The 23416-nt window shown below is 39.5% G+C and overlaps 1 protein-coding gene across 1 annotated transcript in view; it reads right to left on the bottom strand.

The window, feature by feature from the left end:
• The window catches only part of SAMD3 (sterile alpha motif domain containing 3), a 42447-nt gene that overhangs the window by 7906 nt on the left and 11125 nt on the right, over nt 1-23416 (bottom strand). Inside the window, exons 6-8 of the mRNA XM_068412706.1 lie at nt 16783-16968; nt 16378-16462; nt 9185-9346 (exon numbers count right to left, since the gene is read on the bottom strand). Of these exons, the coding sequence (XP_068268807.1) occupies nt 9185-9346; nt 16378-16462; nt 16783-16968 (433 nt within the window). The remainder of the gene's footprint in view (nt 1-9184; nt 9347-16377; nt 16463-16782; nt 16969-23416) is intronic.

Below are 23416 nucleotides of genomic sequence, written 5' to 3'. Positions count from 1 at the left end.
AGTTTCATTCAAATAAAATCTGAAGGTTTTCGATAGAGCAGGTAAGTTTGGCAACACTTGAATTGTACACGATTTCTGACCTCAGGATTTATTAGATTCTAACGTCAAAAGAAGTTTTTGCTTTTATTAAAAAATTACAAAATACCATGCTTGTAGCAGAACGTGTTCTCTGTGTGACTTGCTTTATAACTCCATTTCCATTATTTCAGCCCTTCTTCCTATTTTGCAAATTTGCCTTTTTTTCTAGTAAAGCGCAATGGGCGAGTATTAACTCAATCACACCTAAATGCAGGATTCACTTGGAATGTTTTCATTTCTGCCTTTTTAGTTTGTGAACAGGTTGATTTTTAAGATAAGTAGAGAGGTAACTGAGGTGGCTTTCTTTTGGGGGAAAGAAGTTACCTTAGTGGGACACAATTTTGCAATGTATCTTAAATTTTATTAGAGAAAGAGTTCAAGTGTGATTTAAAATCTTTTATAGTTAACTTTAACATTGCTGGTGTAAACAGGAAGAATCTGGGTTTGAAAAGCTGGTTACTCAACTGGTCTATCAGCCTATTGCATGCTAATTTAGGGAGGACTCTAGATCCTCTCGACTTTAACCATCAAAGCAAGAAAGTTAGTGACAGCACAGCAATATTCCAGTAAAATTGTGACAATAAGGTTAAACCTCAGTTATTTCAATACACTGTGGAAAAGCAATCCTATCCAGACTGAAACCAGGATCTCCTGTCTCAACATCTGAAGAAAAGAAGCCAAAGGTAAAAGGTTAGCATGTGCACAGAGGAGAATTGAAAAATAGCCTTTTTAAATGTGGAATCCTTCATTCTTGACGTCACCCAAATGCCTCTGGCCAGATTTTTGATTGTGTCACCAGAAACATCCATTTCCCTTGCAGTGATATGGAGAATGTTAATTGGTGATCTTTATTTTTTTATATAGAATTTTGTCTTACTTCGCAATGTACATACTTAATTTATAATGAAACGAATAATAAAAGTTGGATTTAAAAAAAAATCGGTCTTTCTGGAAAAAATGAGAATTTACCTCAATGCCTTTAAAAAACAAGGTGCCTTTTTGTCACAAGCTCCTGAGAAATACTGCAGAATAGATTAAAAGGTCAAAAGGACGCAGAAAGGAAGTTGATGAGGGAAGCAGAGGATATCCAGCACTTGTATGTCAGTGTAACCTAGACCTTGCCTGAAGGATGGTCCTGCCAAGGCTCTTAGCCCTTCTGTTGGATTCACACAAAGGGTGACAGCAGTAGGGAGCCCATCCCTGAGTGCCCATTCCCGCAACCACCCTTAACTTCTTGGCATCTCAGATATCTGTGACTAAATCCACTAGATCTAGGAGCCACACAGGTTGTAGGGCTCTTTGCTCACGCTCCAGATGTCTTCTGATAGTGGCCTCCTTTTAATATTTACAGTTCTACTTGGAACCGTATACAAGTAGATTGTATTAAGGTGCTCACGTTAAAGCAAGAAAACATACATACATAAAACAACTAGACTCCAAATCCCTCATGTCTCGCATTTCCTGAAGCAAGAGGATAGTTAGTCATTTGGTCAGAGGCAGGTGTTTAAATAAAGTCCAAATTCCTTAATGTCCTTTTGGTGAATCTTAATTTTTCCCAAGGTACAGCTAGAGATTATATTACCATATTCTTGTAAAATGCCTCAGCTAGTGGGGCACTTTTATTAGTCAGTGTCACAGCCAAGGAAGTGAAGCTGCTACATCTCTTTGTGGGGAAGAAGGGAGCAATTCTTATGCATGATGTGTATCACCAAGGTCTAAGCTTTCAGTTACTGTTGAAAGCCAGCATCATAAATCCTCAAAGTCATTAATGTCAACACCAAAGTAACACGACTGCCTAATCACGGAGTGATGAAAGCTCCTCTGGTGAGGACAGCAGGCACTTCTTGCTCTTTACAAGGGTTTACACCAGCTCCTGAACGGTAAATGTAGCCTAGCTGTTGCTAATGACAAAGATCAAGACCTCTTTTTTTTTGAAGAATGCCAACAGGACCTACTTACTCCTCAGTTTGAGCGAGTGAATTCAAACAGGACCAGTAGAGTTAGAGATAAATACGGGGACACTGCACTGCATCCTGCTGGTCTGTTCACTGCCAACCATGGGTTCAGATCCCTCACCTGGGATGCTTTGGGAATATTCCTTTGAGGGAATTCCTTTGGATGGAGACTAATCTGCTTGCTGGAAAGGGTAGAAACCGTGTGATGGTAATGAGAACCATCTTCACATAGAAAGGTTTGGTGGTGCCAGCACTGAATGGGAGCTCGTTTTACACCATACTTTGGGACTGGGCTGCTGATGAGTAGCAGTGTTAATACAGCTGTTGCATTGCCTTTCACCATTATAGCTTTCAGTATCTTGTCAGCTCCCGGCAGCAGCTAATAATATTTCCTTAAATTTTCCTTGCTCGATGCCAATGCATACTCCAAGTCATGTTATTGCTTAGAGTATTGATGCAACAACATTTCTTGATTGCTGAGCCTACCTACATCAGAGTTAGCATTAATGCTCAAGGTACTTGTGCAAGAAAGCCTGACAGTAGCAGTTTCAGTGTCTTCTCTCTGCCTAAACAAAGAATAGGATGCTTGCATACTCACACTGTGAGTATGGTGGGACCCTTGTTTGGGATAATCTTTCCCACTAATTGGGTTTTGTAACTTCTTCAGGATGAGAAACAGCTTTCATAATCTGAATCTTGTGTCTTGATTTTTGAATACTGAAAAGTGGGACTTGCTATTTTGTCTGGAATACATACATTCACAAGGCATCATAAAAGCACAGTTTTTAATACCACTGTTGTAAGAGACAGCCCTTTTTCTGTGGTGACTTTCAGGTTCATCACAATGACATGTAGTATGCTGAACACTGAGGCATTTTATATCAGGAGGAATGCTCAAACCAGGTTATGATCATTAGAACGTGAAGATTTGCTCAAAAAAACCCAAAGCACCCCAGGCTGATCAGAAATAAGTTTAAATCTGAAAGGCGGGCAGGAAGCTGGACACTGCTCAGGACCCATCTTCTTGCCCCAGAGGGTGGGAGAGAACTGAGAAGGCATCACAATTGTGCTACTTCTCATGTCCAAACACTAAACACAAAGACAGGTGAAACAGCATGGGCAGACTGCTTTCATGCAAAACGAGCATGTAATCTACTGCAGCAGAATCCATGCTGACTTGTACTCAAATGAGATGTTTAATTAAAGAAGGCTCTGCTTTAATTACACATAATTACCCTTCTGAGCCAGGCAGACACTTTCAGAGCTAGACTTACATGCCAATGCTAACTGCAAACTTTCAAAGCCACATAAATCAGTTTATTTCTGACCACAACTACTTTCTGATTTGTAAGCTGCCAAACACACAGCACAAGCAAAATGGGTGAAATCTGTTTTCCTCTACCAAGGGACAACCCGTATTTCACATTTCATGTTAACTCACAGAACAATGGAGATACAGAATGACATAAATAAGAAGGTGAAGCATAAGATGTACACCAGGAATTTCTGTTTAAAGCTTTTGCTTTGACTCTAAAAGCATTTAAAAATATATTAGCTAAGCAACACCACACACTATGCATACACATCAAAGTTTTAGTGGAAAAAACACGTTACAACAGTACAGCCATTGAATGATCATTTGTATATGTACACTCACATTCTGGCTGTGCAGACATTCAAGCACTTGATTTAGAGACTTTTAATCTTAAAGGAAAAGAGGCTTATTACCCCTGCTTCACCTGTGTACAGCATTCACAGTATAGATGGCACCTAATGCTGTACCTGCCAATAGTGCCCCTCAACCACAAGAATTGGCCAAGAGAGTTTCTGCACCTCACGCACAAGTTGTTCATCCTTTGAGAGTTTAACAGACATTTGATTCATTTGGTTTCCATTTTCCCTTGCTGATGCCTTTTTTTTCTCCTCATTCCTTCTTTTTTCTCCAGTCATCACCTCCCAAATCCTATTCTCTTTGCACTCCTTGAAACCTTGATTCACGTTTCTAACTGCTGCAATGGCATGCTCTCATTGACAAACATGATGCTACTTACCACCTCAAAGAAAAAAACATATCCATAGGAAATGTCTAACTTGCTTAATTTACCTAACTCAAAAAACTCCAGCTCACAGGGTAGACATCACTCAATCCTGATTCCTTCTTTCATCAGAAAAGACAATTTCCTGATCATGATGAGCATAAAGCCAACAGGGTAAACTTCTGTGAAGCACCCAAAAGCAGCAATTTTTCTGTCACCATTTTTCTCCTCACAATTAGCCCTAAGACCATTCCCAGAGGCTCAAGCAGACTCACAGCTTCAGTATCAGTCTGACTTTGGCTAATGGTTGCACAGGCTGAAGAAGGGTAAAGGCAAAAGACATCATAGATCGTCTGCTTCACCCCGTTAGATGTCTGGCTTCCTTCAACAGTGAGCTCACTCGTGCTGGCTGGTTCAGGGACTGTCTTCTACATCTGCCCTGAACCAGGTACTTTGTTCAGGTCAGGCCTTCCAGGCCTGGTCTTTAAATATGGCTCTGGGCACCCAAGGCGATCTTAATGTGGATTTTGGCCAAACTCAGGAAGCCCATCACACAGCTTTACAACAACCTTCCTTCTATTTAAAGCCAGGAGGCCCATCCATTCTCTCCGAGACAAGCTGTCTTGCTGAGCCTCATTAGTTGAGTGGAAGCCTCAGCCTTATGGCAAGACACCAGCTTCACCGCTCTTGTACTGCATGATACCACCAAAGAAAGCACATATGGTGCCCAGCTTCTGCCTGGATGCCTCCTGGGCCAGAGGTCTTCTGGTATTCATGTGGTCCTCTTGGCAGAGGATTTGCACATTCACTACTTTCCACATTCCTGCTTATCTTCCCTGTAGAGAAGTAATATCAGCAGATGTCCAACTTCATGAGTTTCAGTTTCTGCAGAATTCTTCTGCTTCTCCCAGTCTAAGTACTCACCAAAACATTTCCTATCTCTATGCCATAAACACAGAAAGGAGATGGCCTGCTGGTGCCCCCTTTGTAAATAGCCTTCATTATGTGATTCCCAGCTCTGCTGGGTGTGGCAAATGTGCCCAGTTATCTGCAAACATCTACTGCTATCTTAACTGACACCTTGTCAGAGTTTATTTCTCCTTTTCACATCTAACTCCAAATTTACTTGTGTGACAGCTTCAGAGAAGCCCTGTTAACCTCACAAACAGGCTGTCATAGGATGTAAGAAATTGGAAGCATTAGAAGCAGAACTATACTCTCTCTCTCCACTTCTGTTTAAGACCATGAACAACTAGCGGTCTTCTAGCCTGTTATATTCCCTTAAAATCCAGGTAACTTAAGATATCCTTGGGTACTCCCTTCAGTGACAGGTTTTTTCATGCAACGGCTGGGATGGATTGAAGGAGCTTGATCCAGTTGCATAGATGTGGCTATTTAGTGGCATTTAAGATGTCAGAAGGGTATCCCAGAAACCTCTGGAGGTAACCAAATATGACACAGGACCTATGGGAGACCCATGCCTTTCTGGATTGGCAGATGGAGCCATGCAAGATATCTGTGGGCATTTTTATTTCTGTCTTCAAATAAATGAATTGATTGTGAAGTCACACTTTCCATGGACAGCACTGTTCAAGACTGATTTCAAAACTTGAAGTTCTGAAAGGGACAATTTGCTCTTTAGTCACCACCACTGTGATGACTAAGCTAGTGTTTGAACCACATGCTTTCTTCATATGAAAGCCAATCACCAGCTCTAACTGCACTTCCCTCTCCATCACCTTTTGCCTTTTGATAATCTTCTGGCCAAAGATGCACACCAAGAGTGTCCTATCTTCCTGTTCCTTCTGGCTCCTTCAAGTCTAGGGCCCTCTTGTAACAACTGTCAGGAGGCGGTTTCTCTCACAGTCTGAAGGACCATGAGCCCAATAATTCCTTGGGGCAGAGGAAGGAGTTTATGGTGCCATTTTGATGCTAAAAAAAGAATAAGGAGATCAGTCAGAACAAGCCACTGTATGGCTGCCTTAGCAGCAATCCCACCCTGGCTGCAGAGGGGAGACTGGCTTGCCTGCCTTATTTATTTTCATGGTGTGGTCACCCCTCTCATGGGAAGTACCTTCCATTTGCAGCAGATGAAGGTCATTATCATTAAAAGCACTCTCCCCTGGATTGCTGCAGCTCCAGGATATTTGCCTGACTCTGGAAAATGACTGAGGAGGATTCTCACTCCATAGCCAGAGATTTGTTAATTAAGGAAGCTTTCCTCATCAGGTTCTGAATATCCCTTGGACAGGGAGGCTCACATTAATGTCTGTGTCAGGAACAGTCCAAGCTTCTTTGCAACGGTGGCTCAATCTGATGAATATTTGTAGGGAGAATCATTTTAAGCAAAACCTCTTTCAGTGACAGACACCTCCAGCATGGGTTTATGTGCTTACTTACCATTATTTTACAGCCCTGGGCACTGCACTTTCTCAAGACCTTTCCTGTAATGCTAGCCACTCTAAAATGAGTATACTCTTCAGTCTTGCTTGAATATAATGCTCTGTAATGAGTAACACATCAGCAGATGTTTTAAAGAACCTGGAGGACAAAGCCAGATGCTGCATCTGGAAGCAATGCCCTGCATGGGAGGCCAAGTAACACTTGTGCTGTGTTTGGAGGAGGAATGCCTGCTGGCAGGTACCAGGGCTTGGACAGACCAAGGGGCAGACATCACCTGTGGCTCTGAGCACATCCCAAAATATCACAGGAAGCTTGTCCTGGCAAGCAACTGTTTTTTCACATGATGAAATAGAAAGAGTGGTCAAGGATTTTATTAGTAGTAATAGCTTTATTACTCTTTTTGTATAAAATCAAATGCCAGGTATACCAGTGAGGCGTTTCCTATTAGTAAATAATCTTTTTATCTGTTTTGTATCATAAACAATCCAAGATTATACTGACACAAAGCACATTTGAAGGAGTTGCGTCTTACGACTATTCAGAAACTAAAGCCCAATATAGAAGTCAGCTGTGTGGCTGGTAAGTAGGTCATCTGTTGGGAACAGATGTGCTCTTTCATCTGCACTGCTCGCCAGTTGGCTTTGACCTATAATGCCCTTAAATGTCATACTCTGCCTATCTAATGGAGAATGTGGAGACACAAAGGGGCTAGGAATCCTTGACTGATTATTCTCCAAAGGTCTCCTTAACCTGGAATTCATTTCCCACCCTTTTATCTTAAATAATCCTGATGTATTGGCTTCTAGTCCACAAAAGGCTGATCTGTTCTTCCAAACTTGTAAAAGGGATGAAGGCAACGGGATCTGGCTAATGACAATTTGAATATAATTTGGTTTTGCCTGTGGTGTTGGCTTCTAGACCAAATATTTATTTTTTGAGGCTAAGACTCTTTGTTCAGCAGTTTAAATTTATCACAAAGTAGTTAGTGCCAAGGATTGGCAGAAAGGTGCCTTTACGTGTGTTCCTAAATATATAGGATGAAAAACCCCATGCTGCATTTGTTTAAAAGAATATTAAACAAACATCTTGTTCAGCTGTGCACATTTGTAGTGATGTAATTTAGGATCTCAGGGCCAGACATACCTGCTTTCAGTGTAGAAACACATTTAGACTAAGAAAGTTATGATTCCCTCAGTTTTGTGGGACTCATTCTTAAGCCTTAATAGGCTCCATTTAATTCTTGCATTTATATTTATATTTTATTTATATATATGTTCAGATTATAGGAAAAAATGAGAGAAAGAAAGGAAAAGTTGTTCAGGGATACTCAGCATCCTCTCACCTCCTTCTGGTTTAACACTTACTTACAACATTAAGGCTAGCTGAAAATGCCTAAGACTTTAAAAGAGATGGACCGTACTTTCTTCTTCAATTTCAAAAGCAAACAAGGGATGACCAGTGATGGCCTTGGGCAATGCAGTTAGAAAGAGTGGTGATTTCTAGTTTACAGACACACAGCACAATGCAGTTACACCTTCTCTGTAGAAAAATGAAGTTGAGCATGCAGTCCCTACAGGATCACTGCAAAGCACTTCTCAACTAGCTGATGTGATAAAAAAGTCCCACATTTGCCCTTTCCAAGCATTAGTGGATAAAGGATGACTAATTCTTAATGCATACAGAAAACTAGGAGCCTATCATTTCTCCTTTACTGCATGCAAGACTGTTTATTGTTTTGCACCCAAATTAAAGGTTTCTTGCTTCACACATTCTGCAAACCTTTCAACTAAAGCAGGCAAAAAGAGGGAAGTGTTTATTCCTGCACACATTAATCAAAAGGGGATAAACAGAAATTACTGAAGCTTCTAAAAAAACAAAACCAAAAACAAACCAAAAACATATATTTGCTTTTTGGGTAGAAAACTACAGCTGCCTTCAAACACAAGGGCAATATTTGTAGAAACGCATCCATTAAACCACACTTGCTCCCCTAAAGACATGCTTTAATATCTTCTTTATCACATTCTTACAATTGTTTAAGTTTTACCACATTTTAATTGCAGCACTGAAGGAAGTGTGAGGAGCATTGGAAAAGCATAACTGGAACCTTAATGTTTTTATGAAAGCATATAAATTAAGTAGTATGTTTCAAACACTTACTGAACAGTATTGTCTCTTTGAGTTTTCTAACTAAAGGGAAATACAGTAACTCCATACATACATTCATAAGCATCCCTATGTATATCACACATCAACACAAACATATTTTATATAACAAAGAGCAAGGTGACAGCAGGATATGGCCATTTGCTACCAGCTCAAATATCACTTTGCACTCTTATTTGTACAGAGGTTTCAGCTCTTAGACATAAGAATCTATTGTTTTTCCACTCTAACTGGAGGCATACAACATAAAGTAGAATGGGGATATTGCATTTAAAAAAACTACCAGAATTTTATGTCCAGTTGGCAACAACTCCAAATGACAACCAATGTGCAAGGCATCCAGTACAAGGTTTAGCTCTGCTGTTGATACTTAGCTCTCCAGAAATGGAAAAAAGTCAAGGGTCTGGCTATAGGACAAATTCTATACAAAATTAGTTTAATTAGGACGAGATCACCTCGTTCTCCCTTTTACTGGCTGGTGGCCTTACCATCAGCAGAGGAGCTGAAAGACAGAACTCAGTTAAGCACCAAAAATCTTACCTCTACCTGCATATGGACTTCATCAGGGTTTTTTTCGGCAAATGAAGATTTCCTGGTCTGTCCTCGCCTGTGGCCAAACTTGCATTTGTTCCTCAGGACTTGCTCATCATCTTCAATGGGTCTCCGCACATATTTGAACCGATCTTTAAGGGCTCGTTTCCACAGCAACTGCATGGGGAAAAAAATCTGTCATTACTAGTATCTTTCAAGAATTTGCCCCATTCCTAAAGCAGGTCACTTTATTTTATCTAACTCTGTTTTATAAAAAAGTGTTTGCACTAAGCAGAAAAAGACTCGTAGGGCAGCATCAGCATACTGGTGGCTTCAGGACTGAAGGAAACACAAGCACCTGTGGTATATGACTGTATGGCAACTGAACAGCAGGGCTACTGGCACTGGCGTGGTTTGTTAAGGATGACAGTAATTGAACCTAAGGGCTAGATTTATCCAATATAACCAGGGCTGTCAGTGAAATTGCAGTTTACTTTCCATTTCTGAGCTCTTACTTCGGGATACTCCATTCATGACATCCGGTCATGAAACTACACAGTAAATCAGATCAGCTCGCTGATACCACACAAAACTAATGGGTTTGGGTTTTTTTTTTGCGTGGATTATTTTTCTTCTGCCTCTGACAGCATCTGACAGGTTGTGCAGTTGTATGATTATTATATCTAACACAAAGGTGCGGGAAAGACACGGTGGGACAGTCCCTTTTGCGGGGAGCCTACAGTTACACTTGATCAAGTGTATTATGAAACTGAACTCAATATTGCTGAATTAAGAGCATAATTTAAGTAGGTCCTAGCGTTTGTAAGACTCCTCAGGGCATGCAAATTGTAACTTAAAGGCAGTTCTGCACTGCAAGTGGATGCAGTCCCTGTTTAATGGAGCCACTCATCACTCCTTGGCAGCAGAACTTCCTCGTGCATCCTTATGGACAGATGGCTGTTCACCTGCTGGGTGTCCCGTGGTGGGACCCAGCCGTGATAACTGCCGACACGTGGGGAAGCAATTACTAAGCCAAGGCTGCTAAACACTTCTTCAGGCAAAACCTGCAGATGTGAATATTGAAAATGTTCTGTCAGATCCTCAAAAGCAACTGCTTATTCCTGTTATTGAGGGGTTTTCAACAGTCAGAGGAACAAAAATTAGTCAGAAAAGTGACTGTAAGTGACAGGACGTGGCATGAGAGATTCAAATAGCTGTTATCCCATTTTTCTAAAATTGACTCCAATACGATACTCACTTGATACTATACTCAAGCCTGTTCTCACTGACATACTAAAACACAATATAAACAGAAGAATGATTACTCCAAATTTCTTACCAAAATGTTGTCCTTTACTAGTCAAGGTCATATGACTTTAAGGTTTAACTTTGGTGTAAACCAGAGTTCAGTAGAAGTAGACTAAGTGGTACAGTATATTTCTTTGCAGTGAGTCTGACATACCTGCCTTTCTCACCCACAGGATACAGATGGGAGGCAGTGTGACCTTGCCTTTCTCTTGCTGAACATGCTGCTTCCACCTCCCAAGGGTACTAACTGACTTACAGATCATCAACGCTAAAAGCAAGAGCTCCATTCGTGATGAAAAATTACAGTGGAAAGCTATGAAAATACAGCCCCTGTGACATCTACCTCAGCTCTTCTTGGGCAGACCTGGGCGAGCCAGGGCAGATATGCCCTTCCCGGTGGGACACTTTCTGCCACCCACCTACGGGCTCTTACAGAAGTACCCTCTCACTGCCAGCCACATGTGAACATCTGAGAATTGGAAAGAAAGCAAACCCATCCACATTTCTAGTATGTAAACTTCAGGCTTAGGATTCTGCCAGAACAGGACTCACGACGCCACCAACTTAAACATAATGATGAGAGACAGCACAATTGCTCAACCAGTCTTCTTGCAAGGCATATTTGCAGCCTCAATTTGAGTATTACACCCCAGCACCGTTTTCAAAAGTAGTAAGGTGCCTTGAAAATCCCACTTGCTATCTGCCTGAACAATTAAGGTTCCTAAATAAGTTTACAATCCTGGCCCTATGCATTTACCCCAGCATTATATGCTTAGCAAAATTTATTTGGAACGTCATTATTTTAAGGCTGTTAAGAAATAAGCAAACATAAAACCTAAGTTTAATGCTTCTCTGAAGTGTTCAACAGATGTTAAAATATTTTAAAATGTTATCCCTGAATACATTACCAGCTGACAATTTAAATATCCCCTTAGTTGAGTTTTGTGCAGTTTCTTTCTTTTGAAAACCTTTGTTTGGCTAGGAGACATTTTCGCTTGTTCTTCCACATGAAAGAATATGCTGACACCTATACAGAGCTTTAAATATCCCTCAAACTTCAAAACATTCAGCTGTTTTATCCTCCTGTCCTCAGATAAATTAAGAGTTTTAATGAAATCTATTTCTGTAATAGGATTCTCATAAGCTTAGCCAAGTCCTTTTTCACGTATCTATTTCATAAACAAGAGTGTGAGCACATACATTTATGTGGTTTCCCTAGCAGGTAATGCATCTTCTAAAAAAGGATGCTTTCGTTACCATTTTTGAGCTGATGATAACTTTATTTTCTGTTAATTCCCCCCACAAAAAAAAAAAGCCCAAACCAACCCAGGAAGGTTTACAATGCTTGTAAGGGAGCAGAAGGATTAGTCCGTGTCTATCTGACATAGGAGGGAAAGGATTACATGCAGATTAAAACCAGCAATTTACTAGCGAATAATCATTTTGTGCGCAGGGGTTACATAAATCAGGCATGTCAGCACTGGGATCCTGTGTTGCAGTGGCACCGCGGCACCGCTCAGCAGCCCGGAGCTGGAGGGAGCCGCTTACGCCAGGCCCGCTGGTGAGCGGTGCGGGGGAGAGAGCCCGCTCTTCCCCTTCCTCTTGAGCGCGTGCCTTGAAACCACACAATTTTCAGTTGTTGACTGAAATGAGATGAAATAAGGGCAGTGCCTCTTTCCAAATGGTTGGTTGTAACCCTTGCAAAAGGAATAAATGCAAATAGAATAGTATCTTGCAAGTGGTCAAGAAACAGTGCCATGCCAATTTTCTTTTGACTGCTGTGACTGTGACCTTGCCTTTTTCTGTATAACCTATTTGTCTGTAACTACTTACAAATGTTGCACTGGTTACATTACAGATCAGAAATCTGATAATCTATTTCATGATTAAATGGAGATTAATTTTTTAAAATGTTGTATGTGTTACTTTAGGATAACATTGTTCTTTAAGTAGAAGAAAACATCATGGGAAAAATTCCTTAGGTAAACAAACACCTTAAAGCACTTCTTTCCAAAAACTAATCTTGGAAGAGGGTAGGGAAATTAATTTCATTCCAAGTGCTCCACAGACCTCTTAAATGAGTCTTGCTTTTAGTATAAAATTATTTATTTTTTTTAAATTATTATTTAGGATTTCAGATAATTCTTTCTAAATTCCTGCTTCTCCAGTGACCTAGTAAATAACCTTTTAATATTAATAGTATATAAGTACCTTATTCATAACCTTATTTTTAAACTTATCCATTTAGGATCATTATCATCATTCAGACTATTCCATTAGATATCCTTTTCAAGGGCCAATAGCATAGAAGCATATTTTTCTCTACTGCAAAATGAAATAGGAGACCTTTTTACAAGAAAATAGAATTATGGATAAGCTACTAATAAATCTTGAAACACTAAACCTTTAATGACCTCTCATTAAAACAGTATGAGATTAAAAATATTAGACTACGTTTCTACATAATGCACACATTGTTTAAATTACTTGTTTAAAATAGTTTGGAGTTGTAAATAAAAAGACTCCGTATTTTGTAAAAAAAAAAAAAACAAAAAAAACAAACAAAAAACCCCCCAAAAATGGAATTTTCAAAGTTTTGCAAGTAAATTTTTTCCTGTCGTAAAAATACCGGTGTGCATTTAAGCACTCTTAGGTTTGTTTTGTTGTTGTTGTTGTTGTTGTTCCTCTATGTTTTACAGCAGATCTTTCCCCTTTCCAATTTTCCAAGACATTTCATTTCCATGAAAATGTTGCAACAAAAGTGCTGACATTTCCAATTCAAAGTTTCTCCAAGTTTTTCATTACATCAAGTACTTTACATTCTGATTTTCTGTTCTTGGTCAGAAGAAAAAGCTAATTCTGGAATGTCAAGATCTCTCACGGGATGAACTTCCCCTTGTCTCAGCCAGAAAGCCCCACAGGCTGCCCCTGCCCACCCACGCCATGTGCAGGCACACTCACTGGCAGTGGAAGAACACTGAACAAGTTCCACTGCATCCTTCCTGCAGCCAAGACACATCCATTTCTGGTGGAGGGCTCCAAACATTAGACTCGGGAGTTAAAAAATAGAATCACACCACTGACGGACATTACCAGGGCATTGCATTGAGAACTACTGCAGCCTTCTGCAGAGCTCAGAAGATGCTGTGGCTGCTCAGCCACCCCTAAGGGTAAGCAACTGCTTTCCTTTTAAGCATGAATGTAGAATTTAACTGAATCTAGGAATCAAGACATAGCACAGCAATAAATAAAAAGCAATAAATTAATGTCATTAACAATACAGTGGGACAGAGCATTTTGCGCAGCAGAAAGTAAAACACCCAATGACAGAAGTGAGCTCCACCACACCAGAGAGTACACAAGACTGACTTAGTACTCCAAACTGTGTTCAGCCCTTTTTGTTTTTTGAAATGCTTGCAACTCTTTCTTTTTCCTGTAACTTTGACAGGAAATTAAATTTCGGATAGTTGAAAACATGTTTGTTGGTATTCTAAATAAAGTCAAACAACTTTATTAATCTACTAGTCCTGGAAACCATTATTCTCTTAGGCCTGTCCGGCTGAATTGCCATGTTCAGTGTGTCCCTTTCTCCAGCCTTACAAGACACCAAAAGGAGGGAGTCACCTATCAGGCACAGACATCTGTGCACAGCTGGTCACCCGAGGCTCCCTTTGGAGTCCACAGAAAGAAAAAAGATCTTCCACAGTGCTATTCCTCTCTTCCTAATGTAAACACCAAAACCACATTATATGAACTGCATCTCCACAAGTCTATATATATGTTATTTAATAACTAATGTGACTAGCATTTTTGCTTAAAATACTACTCTCATGTTATAGTTTTCCTTTTCTACATTTAGCTCAGTCCTCAAATAAAGAGCTTTCTCCTTTACCTCTGAATTATTTTACTTATGATAGTTTTCTTAAATACTTTCAATGTACTATTAAAAATTGTACTAATAACTGTCTAACAGTTATAGATAAACAAGTTCAAGGTATTCAAAACCTCTCAGTAAGCAATATTTTACATCTTACAAGACCTGTGATTCAATACTGTTATCAGGAACAGCAAGCAGCAATTCTTATTGTCCCATGCTAGCCTGAGGCAATTTTAAAAGAAAAGCCTACAAAAACTTCACTTTTTTTGAGCTGCTGAAGGCGCATTTTTTTCTGAGAAAAGATGAAAGAATGGTGGTTAGCCAATTTATTTTTTGTTGTTCATTTGTTTCTTAACAGTCTGTGAATTCACTTTTACTGCAAGCCTCACGCTAAGTAGCTGTGCATATGTTGTAGAGTTTGTTTTAAGCCGTTGCTGTTTAAACACACAACTATCTCAGATCATGAAAAAAAAGAAGTATTTATAGCCTTTATGATTGTGAAGGAAGAACAGAATGTCTAACAGTAGGGCCAATAAAAATAGCAATTCATCCTCACCCTCTCCTCCAAACTTAAGTATACAGACATACACCTTTAACGCATTTTTTCCTGCCTCAAGCGATGGAGAGGGGCTGGCTCAGAAGCATTAGACTAGCAATATTGCAAACTGCTAATTCCAGCTTCCTTGCTTACTTATGGTGGTTTCTTCCAGCTATGCTTTCTAGTAAGCATGAGAGAAATATCAAAAGATAAAGAACAACTCTGAAGTCTCTGCCCCATCACACAAGTTCTGCCAGCACCAATTCTGGGATGCATCTGGGAAGTGATGAGCCATTTCCCAAAGAATGGAGTTATAAGTAGTTTCACTCAGTCTTCGGTCCTACAGCAATGAAAGCCCTTTGAAAACCTAGCTTAAGAACCCCTGTTTAAAACCAGTTTTCAAAAGTTAAAGGCTGTAAAAAGGTCTTCGGACCTGCCCGGAATGCCATTCCAGCTCTCCTTCATGAAGGGAGCAGTATGAAGCTGTAACATTACCCAGGACCCCGGCTGGGGACCCCCACTGGGGTATTCAGGGAGGAATCCTGATTGAAAATAAGGGTGGACTGTAGGTCTCTCATCCTTCTGCTCTCTCTCTCCTCTCTGAGATGTGTTTGTTTTCTTTAGTCCCTTCCCTCCTACCATGCCTGGGCTCAGGGGAGAACTAGAATAGCCACTCCTTAATCCTCACTTTTTTTTTTTTAATTCTCAACATTATTTTGCTTTCTGCAGTGACTGTATACGAGATATATTTATATACGTTTAAAGCTAACGATCCCCACTGAGTCTCACAAGCTTTTACAAGATGCTATAAAAGTATCACATGGCAAAGCAATGATGTGAAGTCAAAAGGTGAACTCTGTCCTCTGAGACCACAGATATGTGTTCTGGGTCACAAGAGTGAAAAAATGTAGTTCAAATTTAAGTCATCTCCTTCCACTGCTTTCTGTTACGTCCCCACTGAGATCCCAACCAGTGGGTTGTTTTTTTTATTTTAATTAGGCCTAGATTCCTGACATACCTAAACCAGTAGTATTGCTACATGTTGTAGCAGGATACCTAACACACAAGTGATTACAAAGCATTGTGAGACCATCAGACATACGTTAGTCCTCATACAATTTTCTAAAGGCTTGGCTTCCTTGTTTTTAAAAACAAAAATAAGTCACACTTACTTAAATTTATCCTGTGGGGGAAATCAATCCAGAAAGAAACGTACCCAACAAGCAACCACGGACTTCATGTACAGGTCTGCATTATCTCACAGCAGCTTTGAGGAATGACTGTGACTGGATTAATCTTTAATTAATATAATGAAATAAGAATGTGATTTGCCAGACTTGTCAAAGTGAAGCTTACAGCTCTGACCAGAGTCAGTATATAAGAAATTGATATTGATTTCCTCTGAACTAGGTTATTTTCTTGTGATCGATTTTGTGGAAAAAGAAAAAGAATTATTTCTGTATTTTTCAGTTTTACAATACTTACAAAGCCATTCCCATCTTCATCGAGGAATGGGTATGCCTGCAGTAGAGCATTGACAACAATGTTATATTGCTGACTGTTTGGATACCTGTGCAAACGAGACAGAGATGTAAAAGAGATAGTTGGTATTCTAGACGGTATTAGACTCTGTCTGGAGTCTACATTGATAGACATTAAACTGACTGTTTTTAAGTTCTAAGATAAGACTATCAATTCCCCTCCAAATAGCAAAGGGAACAGCTTTAAGGTTTACATGAAATCTTCCTGTTTGACTCCAACAGGTTTCAGGCCCTTAGCCTCCCCTGTTTCAGCAAGCATGTTAAGGAGAATGGCTTTACATCCACTTGAAAATTTACTTCTGCAGCCAATAGGTAATGCCCCCAAATAAATCTAACAATGTTTACTCACAGTGATCCTTCTAGGTATTTTGTCATGTCTGCTTGCAAAAATTCAATAATCCTTATTCTCATACTGTGATCAGGGCATTTTTTTTCTGCTAATATGCACTTGACATCGTAAGGGAAGTCTGGTAAAGTATAAGAACTTGTCCACTGCAACATCTTGTATCTTGTGAAAAATGATCTCAGATTTTTTCTGTAAAAGAAAATGTTACATCATCATGATCATGTCCTCCTTCTGTGGGAATGCAGGCAAGAAAGAAAGAAAAATACAAGCAAAAACTCAACACAGCAAAATTATTGCTATAGAAATTTAAGGCTTGCTCTCTTGGTTTCTACATGAAGAGTACCTAAAAAAGCTGCAATCAAAACATATGGGGTTAAAACCAGACGACAAATGTGAAATGTTTTAATTAGCAGACACTAGAAGGTGGCCACTAACTGAAAGCAGAAGGCAGAACGAGGAAGTCACCGCGGACTTGCTACTATTGAAAAATGATCTGTCATCATTTATAATGTGTTTCCTACCAGTTCTGCTAACTTACTAGTGAGAGTAAGCAAAGAGCTTAATTAAATAAAATACTATACAAGACATTAGCTAAGACTGTCCTCCCAAAGGGGAAAACAGGGAAGGGACAGAGGCAGTCATCAACACACGGATGAAGGCAGTTACCAGCACAATGGCTGGAAACAAAGCAGACACAGCCTGTAAGTACCCACAGCTCCCAACCCAAGAAGACCATCAGCACAATTTACAAATGTCACACCCCAGCTGGCTCAGCCATTAGCAGGATATCACCACTGAGCTGCCGGCATGCTTCCCACCACCAGAGAGCCTGCCAAACCCTAATTCTGAAAGAACACAGGGAAAAGTAGAGATAAATGGAGCTGGAAGTCAATCAAGAGCCACCTAAAAGGTGAAGTGGTTCTGGCAGCCCTAGACAGCTTCCCAGTCATAGTAGTGCAGACCCAATAAAGAAATTTCAAATGAGAGGTGCCAAAGACAACTAAAGAGTCCTGTTATGTATGTGGTATCACTGCAATTTATGTTTGCTTTAATTTAAATTGCAGAGAGCAATTTGGAAACAACTAGCAGACTTTTAAAAGAATTTTAAAATAAAACGCTGTCAGTATAGATGACAAATGTAGATGCTTACATGGTATAAAAATAGAGATATCTACATCTGTATTAATCATCTGCGCTCCCTTTATATTCACTGAGAAGAGATAAACACCACTGAAGGATGACAAAACAACGAGAAGACATCTAAATCAGACTAGATGTTCTCTCTCGTATTTCTCTCCACTAATTATGAAGGAAGTTAAGATAGTTACCACAGTGGTTGAATTCTACATTGCATATGTCTCAAGTTAGAAACCCTCCACTTGGTAGGTAAAAGCTCCCACACAAAGACGTGTGGTTGGACTAGGCATGCTCTGGTGTCCCTTCCAAGATGCTCTAGATTTTGAGTTTATGGAAGTTATGGAGGGAAATACTGCTAGACTTCATCAACATGTACAGTTTTTCACTCCTAAAGGTCTCTGTGGTAACATATAAACAAGAGCTAGGTATATAAATAAGAGTTGTGAAGAGTTTTAGCAATATCTTCATTGAGAGGTTTTGCAATCCAGCCTCTTTCAGATATGGATGTAAAAAAAAAAAACCAAACAAACCATGGTAGCCAATACCTTTAGGCTGGCAAAATCAACTGCAATACCAATGGATGAGCATTTTCAATAGCTTAGTTTACACCACTTTGAAAGATTACTATATCTGGGAGGCAGATTATTTTGGGCCCCTATAGCCATAGTTATAGCTTTAATACCTTCTCGAGTAGATTAGCCTATAACTCTCAACCTTGTTGACCTGGTTGACCTGGTTATGTGCCACACCATCTTGTCATCTTTTAATGTAAATTGGTAGCTTGCAGGCTGCTAAAACCTCTACAGCCATGATACAACTTTACTAACCCCAACACTACCACAAACTGTGCTGCAGTGCCAAAAAAAAAATAATTTGGATACTGTCATCTGATCCTCATAGTTTTATTAACACTAGTAGCAGTACTCACAGCACTACTGTTTCCCCATGTAAAACAGGCAAAAAATGGCCAAGGCTGCTGTCTCTCCAAGCTCACCAGATTTTATGGGACACAGATGGTTAACAGTAGATGCAAACTCTAGTGAACTTCTCTTAGTACTTTACATTCTCAAAAGAAGGAAAAGCTGCGCAAAAAGTGACAAACATATCCACACAGACACATTCATGTCCTTTTCTGCTGATAAATTAATACACAAATGGGAAAATAAAACCTAACCCAGATTCTGAAATCTCTTGGAAATCCCTCCTATGCAAATACAGTACAAATGTTCAATGTAGCATCAATGGGAGCTCTGCATCCTATGAGTTTGAATCTTGTACTTCCACCAACTTTGCTGATGAAAGTGATGTAGCAGACAGGCTAAAAGTTACTACATACTATTTTCAAATGCTATCTTTAAATTAGCTCAAAAATGTACAGAAGTATAAAACATGCAATAATTTGTAGCTGAGCAGCACTGAAATTCCTGCTGTTGCTAATACCAATGAAGCTGAATTGCCATTTCAAAAAGTGGAACAGTTTAGCAGGTTCAGTTCAGGCAAAAAGAACTGTACTCCGTTACTTGAAGAAAATAAAATTTTATTGGAGTTGGGAGGGCTAATATCTAGGGAGGCATGGGAGCTCTCCCCTCCACCAGTCCCTTCACATTTGCGAATACAACAACAAAAAAAAGTACTCCAAATTCCATTTCTCTTCAGCCTTGCCCAATACAGAAAATACTTCTTTGCCATCCAAACATGATCCAAAAATTCTTTTAGTCTCCACAGTGCAAGAGGTTAAATATTTTACTAGCTTTTGCTGAAATCGTTGCTGCCGGGCAGTCATGTTAAATATGTGCAGTAATATTTTACAATGAAATACAAGTTTGTTTGAAAAGAGACACAACTCCACACTAAACTTTATCCCCAGAAATGCTCACATGCAAAGCTGTTTAACTAAAAGAACAGTTCAGTTAAACTGTATGTGTACTGTGATTTATGCATATAGCCAAGACCTTTCTTGATTGAGAAGAACAGCATTACAGCTAGACACTTAGGTACAAACATTCATAGCCTGTTTCTAACCATCCCTCTCTGGTCTTCTAGCTACCCTGAGACAGAGATAAGATCAAAATCCCAAAACACAAATTACTACATCTTTTCTTTTCTCTCAGTTCTCGAGACATTTGATGCTGCAGCTAAATCAATCCTATGGCTAACTACTGCCAAATGTCAGTCCCCCTCTCCCCCCACCGTCACATGTCTCTACCCCTTTCTTACTGGTACTGGGAAGGCCCTAACCCTGAAGCAAGTTACCTTCAAGGAGCTACAGTGATGAAATTCTTCATTTTTCTTCTTGGTTTATTTTTCTCACTGTTCAGGTCCCCAAAACGGCTCCCCATGAGGTGAAACAAATACCAGCGCAGTGGAAGCAAGCTGGTCTCTTTATGTTTAGCTGCAACAAGGAACAGCATCCTAAGAAGCATCTCCTCAGAAAGGACACAACTAATCACGAAACTTTTGATCACTCAGCTTTTGTACATGACCTCTTTCCTTACTGTACTAAGTCACTGCACTGTTTCACACAGCTATTTCTTTCTTTGGCTCCTTATAGCCTTACACTGCTCGCACATAGCATGTTGACTGAGACACGAAACTATAAAATAACATAATTTTAGGAAGAGCTCTTTGTCCCCTTCAGCTGGCAAGAAAACAAAAAAAAACAAACCCAAAACAAAACAAAAACAAACCAAAAAACCCACCTATTTGACTTCTATAACCCCTGGGATCCCTAATCCCAGGGAATATCTTGTTTTACTGCTAAAAAGGCAAAGATTTTACACACTTGCAGCACCACCCAGATCATTCAATGAAGGTTTCAGATCATGGTCGCCAAGCTCAGCATCCTGTGCAACCTCACGCAGAGACACAAAACTGCTTGAATTAGCTGTAACAAGTCAGTAAAAATAACCTTGGCATCCATATAGACAGCTCAATTGAGATAGCTGTGCAAAGTGCAGTAGAGACTCAGAAACAGGTTCAAACACTAGATCATATGATTTTGTCATTTTTAAGCTCCTGAGCATACTGGTAGGAAGGATCTGTTTCCCACATCTATTTAGTTCATTTAAAAAAAAAAGTGACTTAAAGGACAACCGAGCACACACATAAATAGACTGTGTGGTATGTGCTTTTCTCATTGTCTACTTTACTAAAGTCCACGAGTCTATGGCACCCATGGCTACATCTTGTATCAGCTTAGGTCCCAGTAACTCAGAGGACATCACAGTTGAGTAGAACCTTGCTGATGTCACTGGGTTCCCATGTTTGTCACATCCAGATAAAACTCAGCACATGGGTGAAGCCTCAATAGATTCCCATTTTTCACAGATGAAGGTGTAGCCTTTCACATCTCTACACCAAACATCAGCAAAGGATTCCTGTCTGAAGACTTGTAGGCTGGAAAAAAGCCCATGCCTACAAAGCCAAGGAAGAAACAGAAGAGAAAAGAAAACCTGGAGCTTGCAGATGTGAAGGAAAGGAAAAGTCTGCAGCTGTAGAAAATGTTCCATTTCACTAACACATGTATCATATGCTTTCAACTTTATGACAACATTTAAGGTTGTAAAGGTTATTTCCATCAAAAGAAAGAAATTATGACAGATGACGAAATGTCAAAAGAAACTCTTTTCCCCCTCTCAATAGTAGGATAAAATAGGGCTCTCTTTTCTATTCACAGTTTTGAGATCTATGCCTGAAAGATTCTCATGCCTTTCCCTTCATGTGCTTCACCGCCGTTTCCTGCTTTCCAGCAGAAATGCAGTTTCCCAGCTATTCCCTAAAGCGTGGGATTTGCAGTCTACCTAGTGCTTGATGATGTCTTTTACTTTTTCACTTCCCACTAAACGTAAGTGCAGGTATCCTTTAGACTGAACAAGAAGTTACCTGCAGCAGCGTTGGCCTCAGCAAGGCCAGGACGCGGGAGCTGACAGACACACCGCAGTTGCCCGTTTCCCAGAGCAGCTCCTGGTTCAGCTTTTCCTGCAGCACCCTTGCATAGAAATCCTCACATTCAGTACAAGACAAAGTTATAGGCAAAATCAATCAGCTTTAAAAAAAAAAGCTGATTAATTTTGTGAGATGCAGACACAACCTTCTTTGAGAAGGAGTCAAGGTTTTTTGACAGTTTCCATTCTGTGGAGCAGCATCATGTAAGTGAAGGCTCTGCACTTCCATCTCATGCAAGGGCAGCAGCTCTAGGTTACAGACGGGTGGAGAGAATTTGACTGACAGAACTGCCAGCTAAATCAGGTCATTTTAAAGCAACAGGGTTTATTTGCATTCACTCGTGTAAGATGTGCTACACTGTATTCAAATAATTTTATTCATTTGGGTTTTTTTTGTTGTCATTGATGTTTTTATGACTTCGCTAGACCTTAGCAAAGCAATGCAGTTAGTATCTCCTGCAAGTCATTTGTAAGATTTGGCTTATTTCTGGTGTGGAAAAAAGGAGATTTAACTTTTTTTTTCCTGCAAACTTTTGTGGAAGACTCACAGCACTGTAACAGTAAATTCAGCTCTGCTGACCTCAAGTGCTCCAAAACTATGAGTCCAGTTGCCTTGACTTCCAAAACATTGAAGCAACAAGCACAGAGAAGATATTGTGAGTCTTCTAGTTTTTTTTTATTTTAAGTTAGTATTCTTAAGCTTCCTGCTGCAATGACAGAGACATGAAATGCTGACTTAAAAAAAAAGTGGCAGAAATTCTCACAACCACATAAATTGAAAACCTAAATTTAAAGAATCTTCCCCAAATCCACAGATATAACAGTTTTTATGAAGATGGAATAACAACTGAAATGAAATTATCAGGAATTATCAAAATAAGAAATAAATTATTTTTCTGTTATGATACAGCACTCAACAGGGGGAACCTACTATTGAAACGATAAATAGCTTCAGAAGTACTGAGACAAATTCACAAAAGAAAGATTTGATCACTGTTAAAATTAATGGGCTAGATGCATTTTATGGTTTTGGAATCCCTAAACATTTGTTGTTGAAAAGGTATCAGCAAAGGAAGCATCTGATGCCTGTACTTCTGAATAAAACACACAGACAGACAGTACTTTTCTTCTACTATTGACCATTGTCAAAGACTTCACATGGCTTTTTTATGGCTGCTTTTCATGTCCATATGAACTAACCAAAAAAAAGAACATCACATCTACTAGAAATAATTCTGATGATATCAACAATAAGGTTTCTGCATAGAAACTAAGAAACTCTGAAGTTATATGTAAAAAGGCACAGTCCAGATGAGATTTTCTTTGTAGGACTATAGCTACATATATGTTTATATGTATACATATAAAAGTAATATTTGCTCTCTTGTGTAAAGAGGGTGAAATAATAATCTTAAATAATTGACTAAGCGACAGTTTTTCAGGCTAGCTACTCTCTTTTGTTCTTTTTTTTTAATTTCTTTTTTTTAAAGCACAAGTATAAGTGTGTTTCTGATAAAACACATTGAACACAGACCAACAATACTGCTATATGGGTA

Source organism: Nyctibius grandis, chromosome 1 (assembly GCF_013368605.1).
Source record: "Nyctibius grandis isolate bNycGra1 chromosome 1, bNycGra1.pri, whole genome shotgun sequence".
NCBI classification, from domain to species: Eukaryota; Metazoa; Chordata; class Aves; order Nyctibiiformes; family Nyctibiidae; genus Nyctibius; species Nyctibius grandis.
Note: the sequence above shows the minus strand (reverse complement) of the source record. Positions and strands in the feature narration are given on the sequence as shown.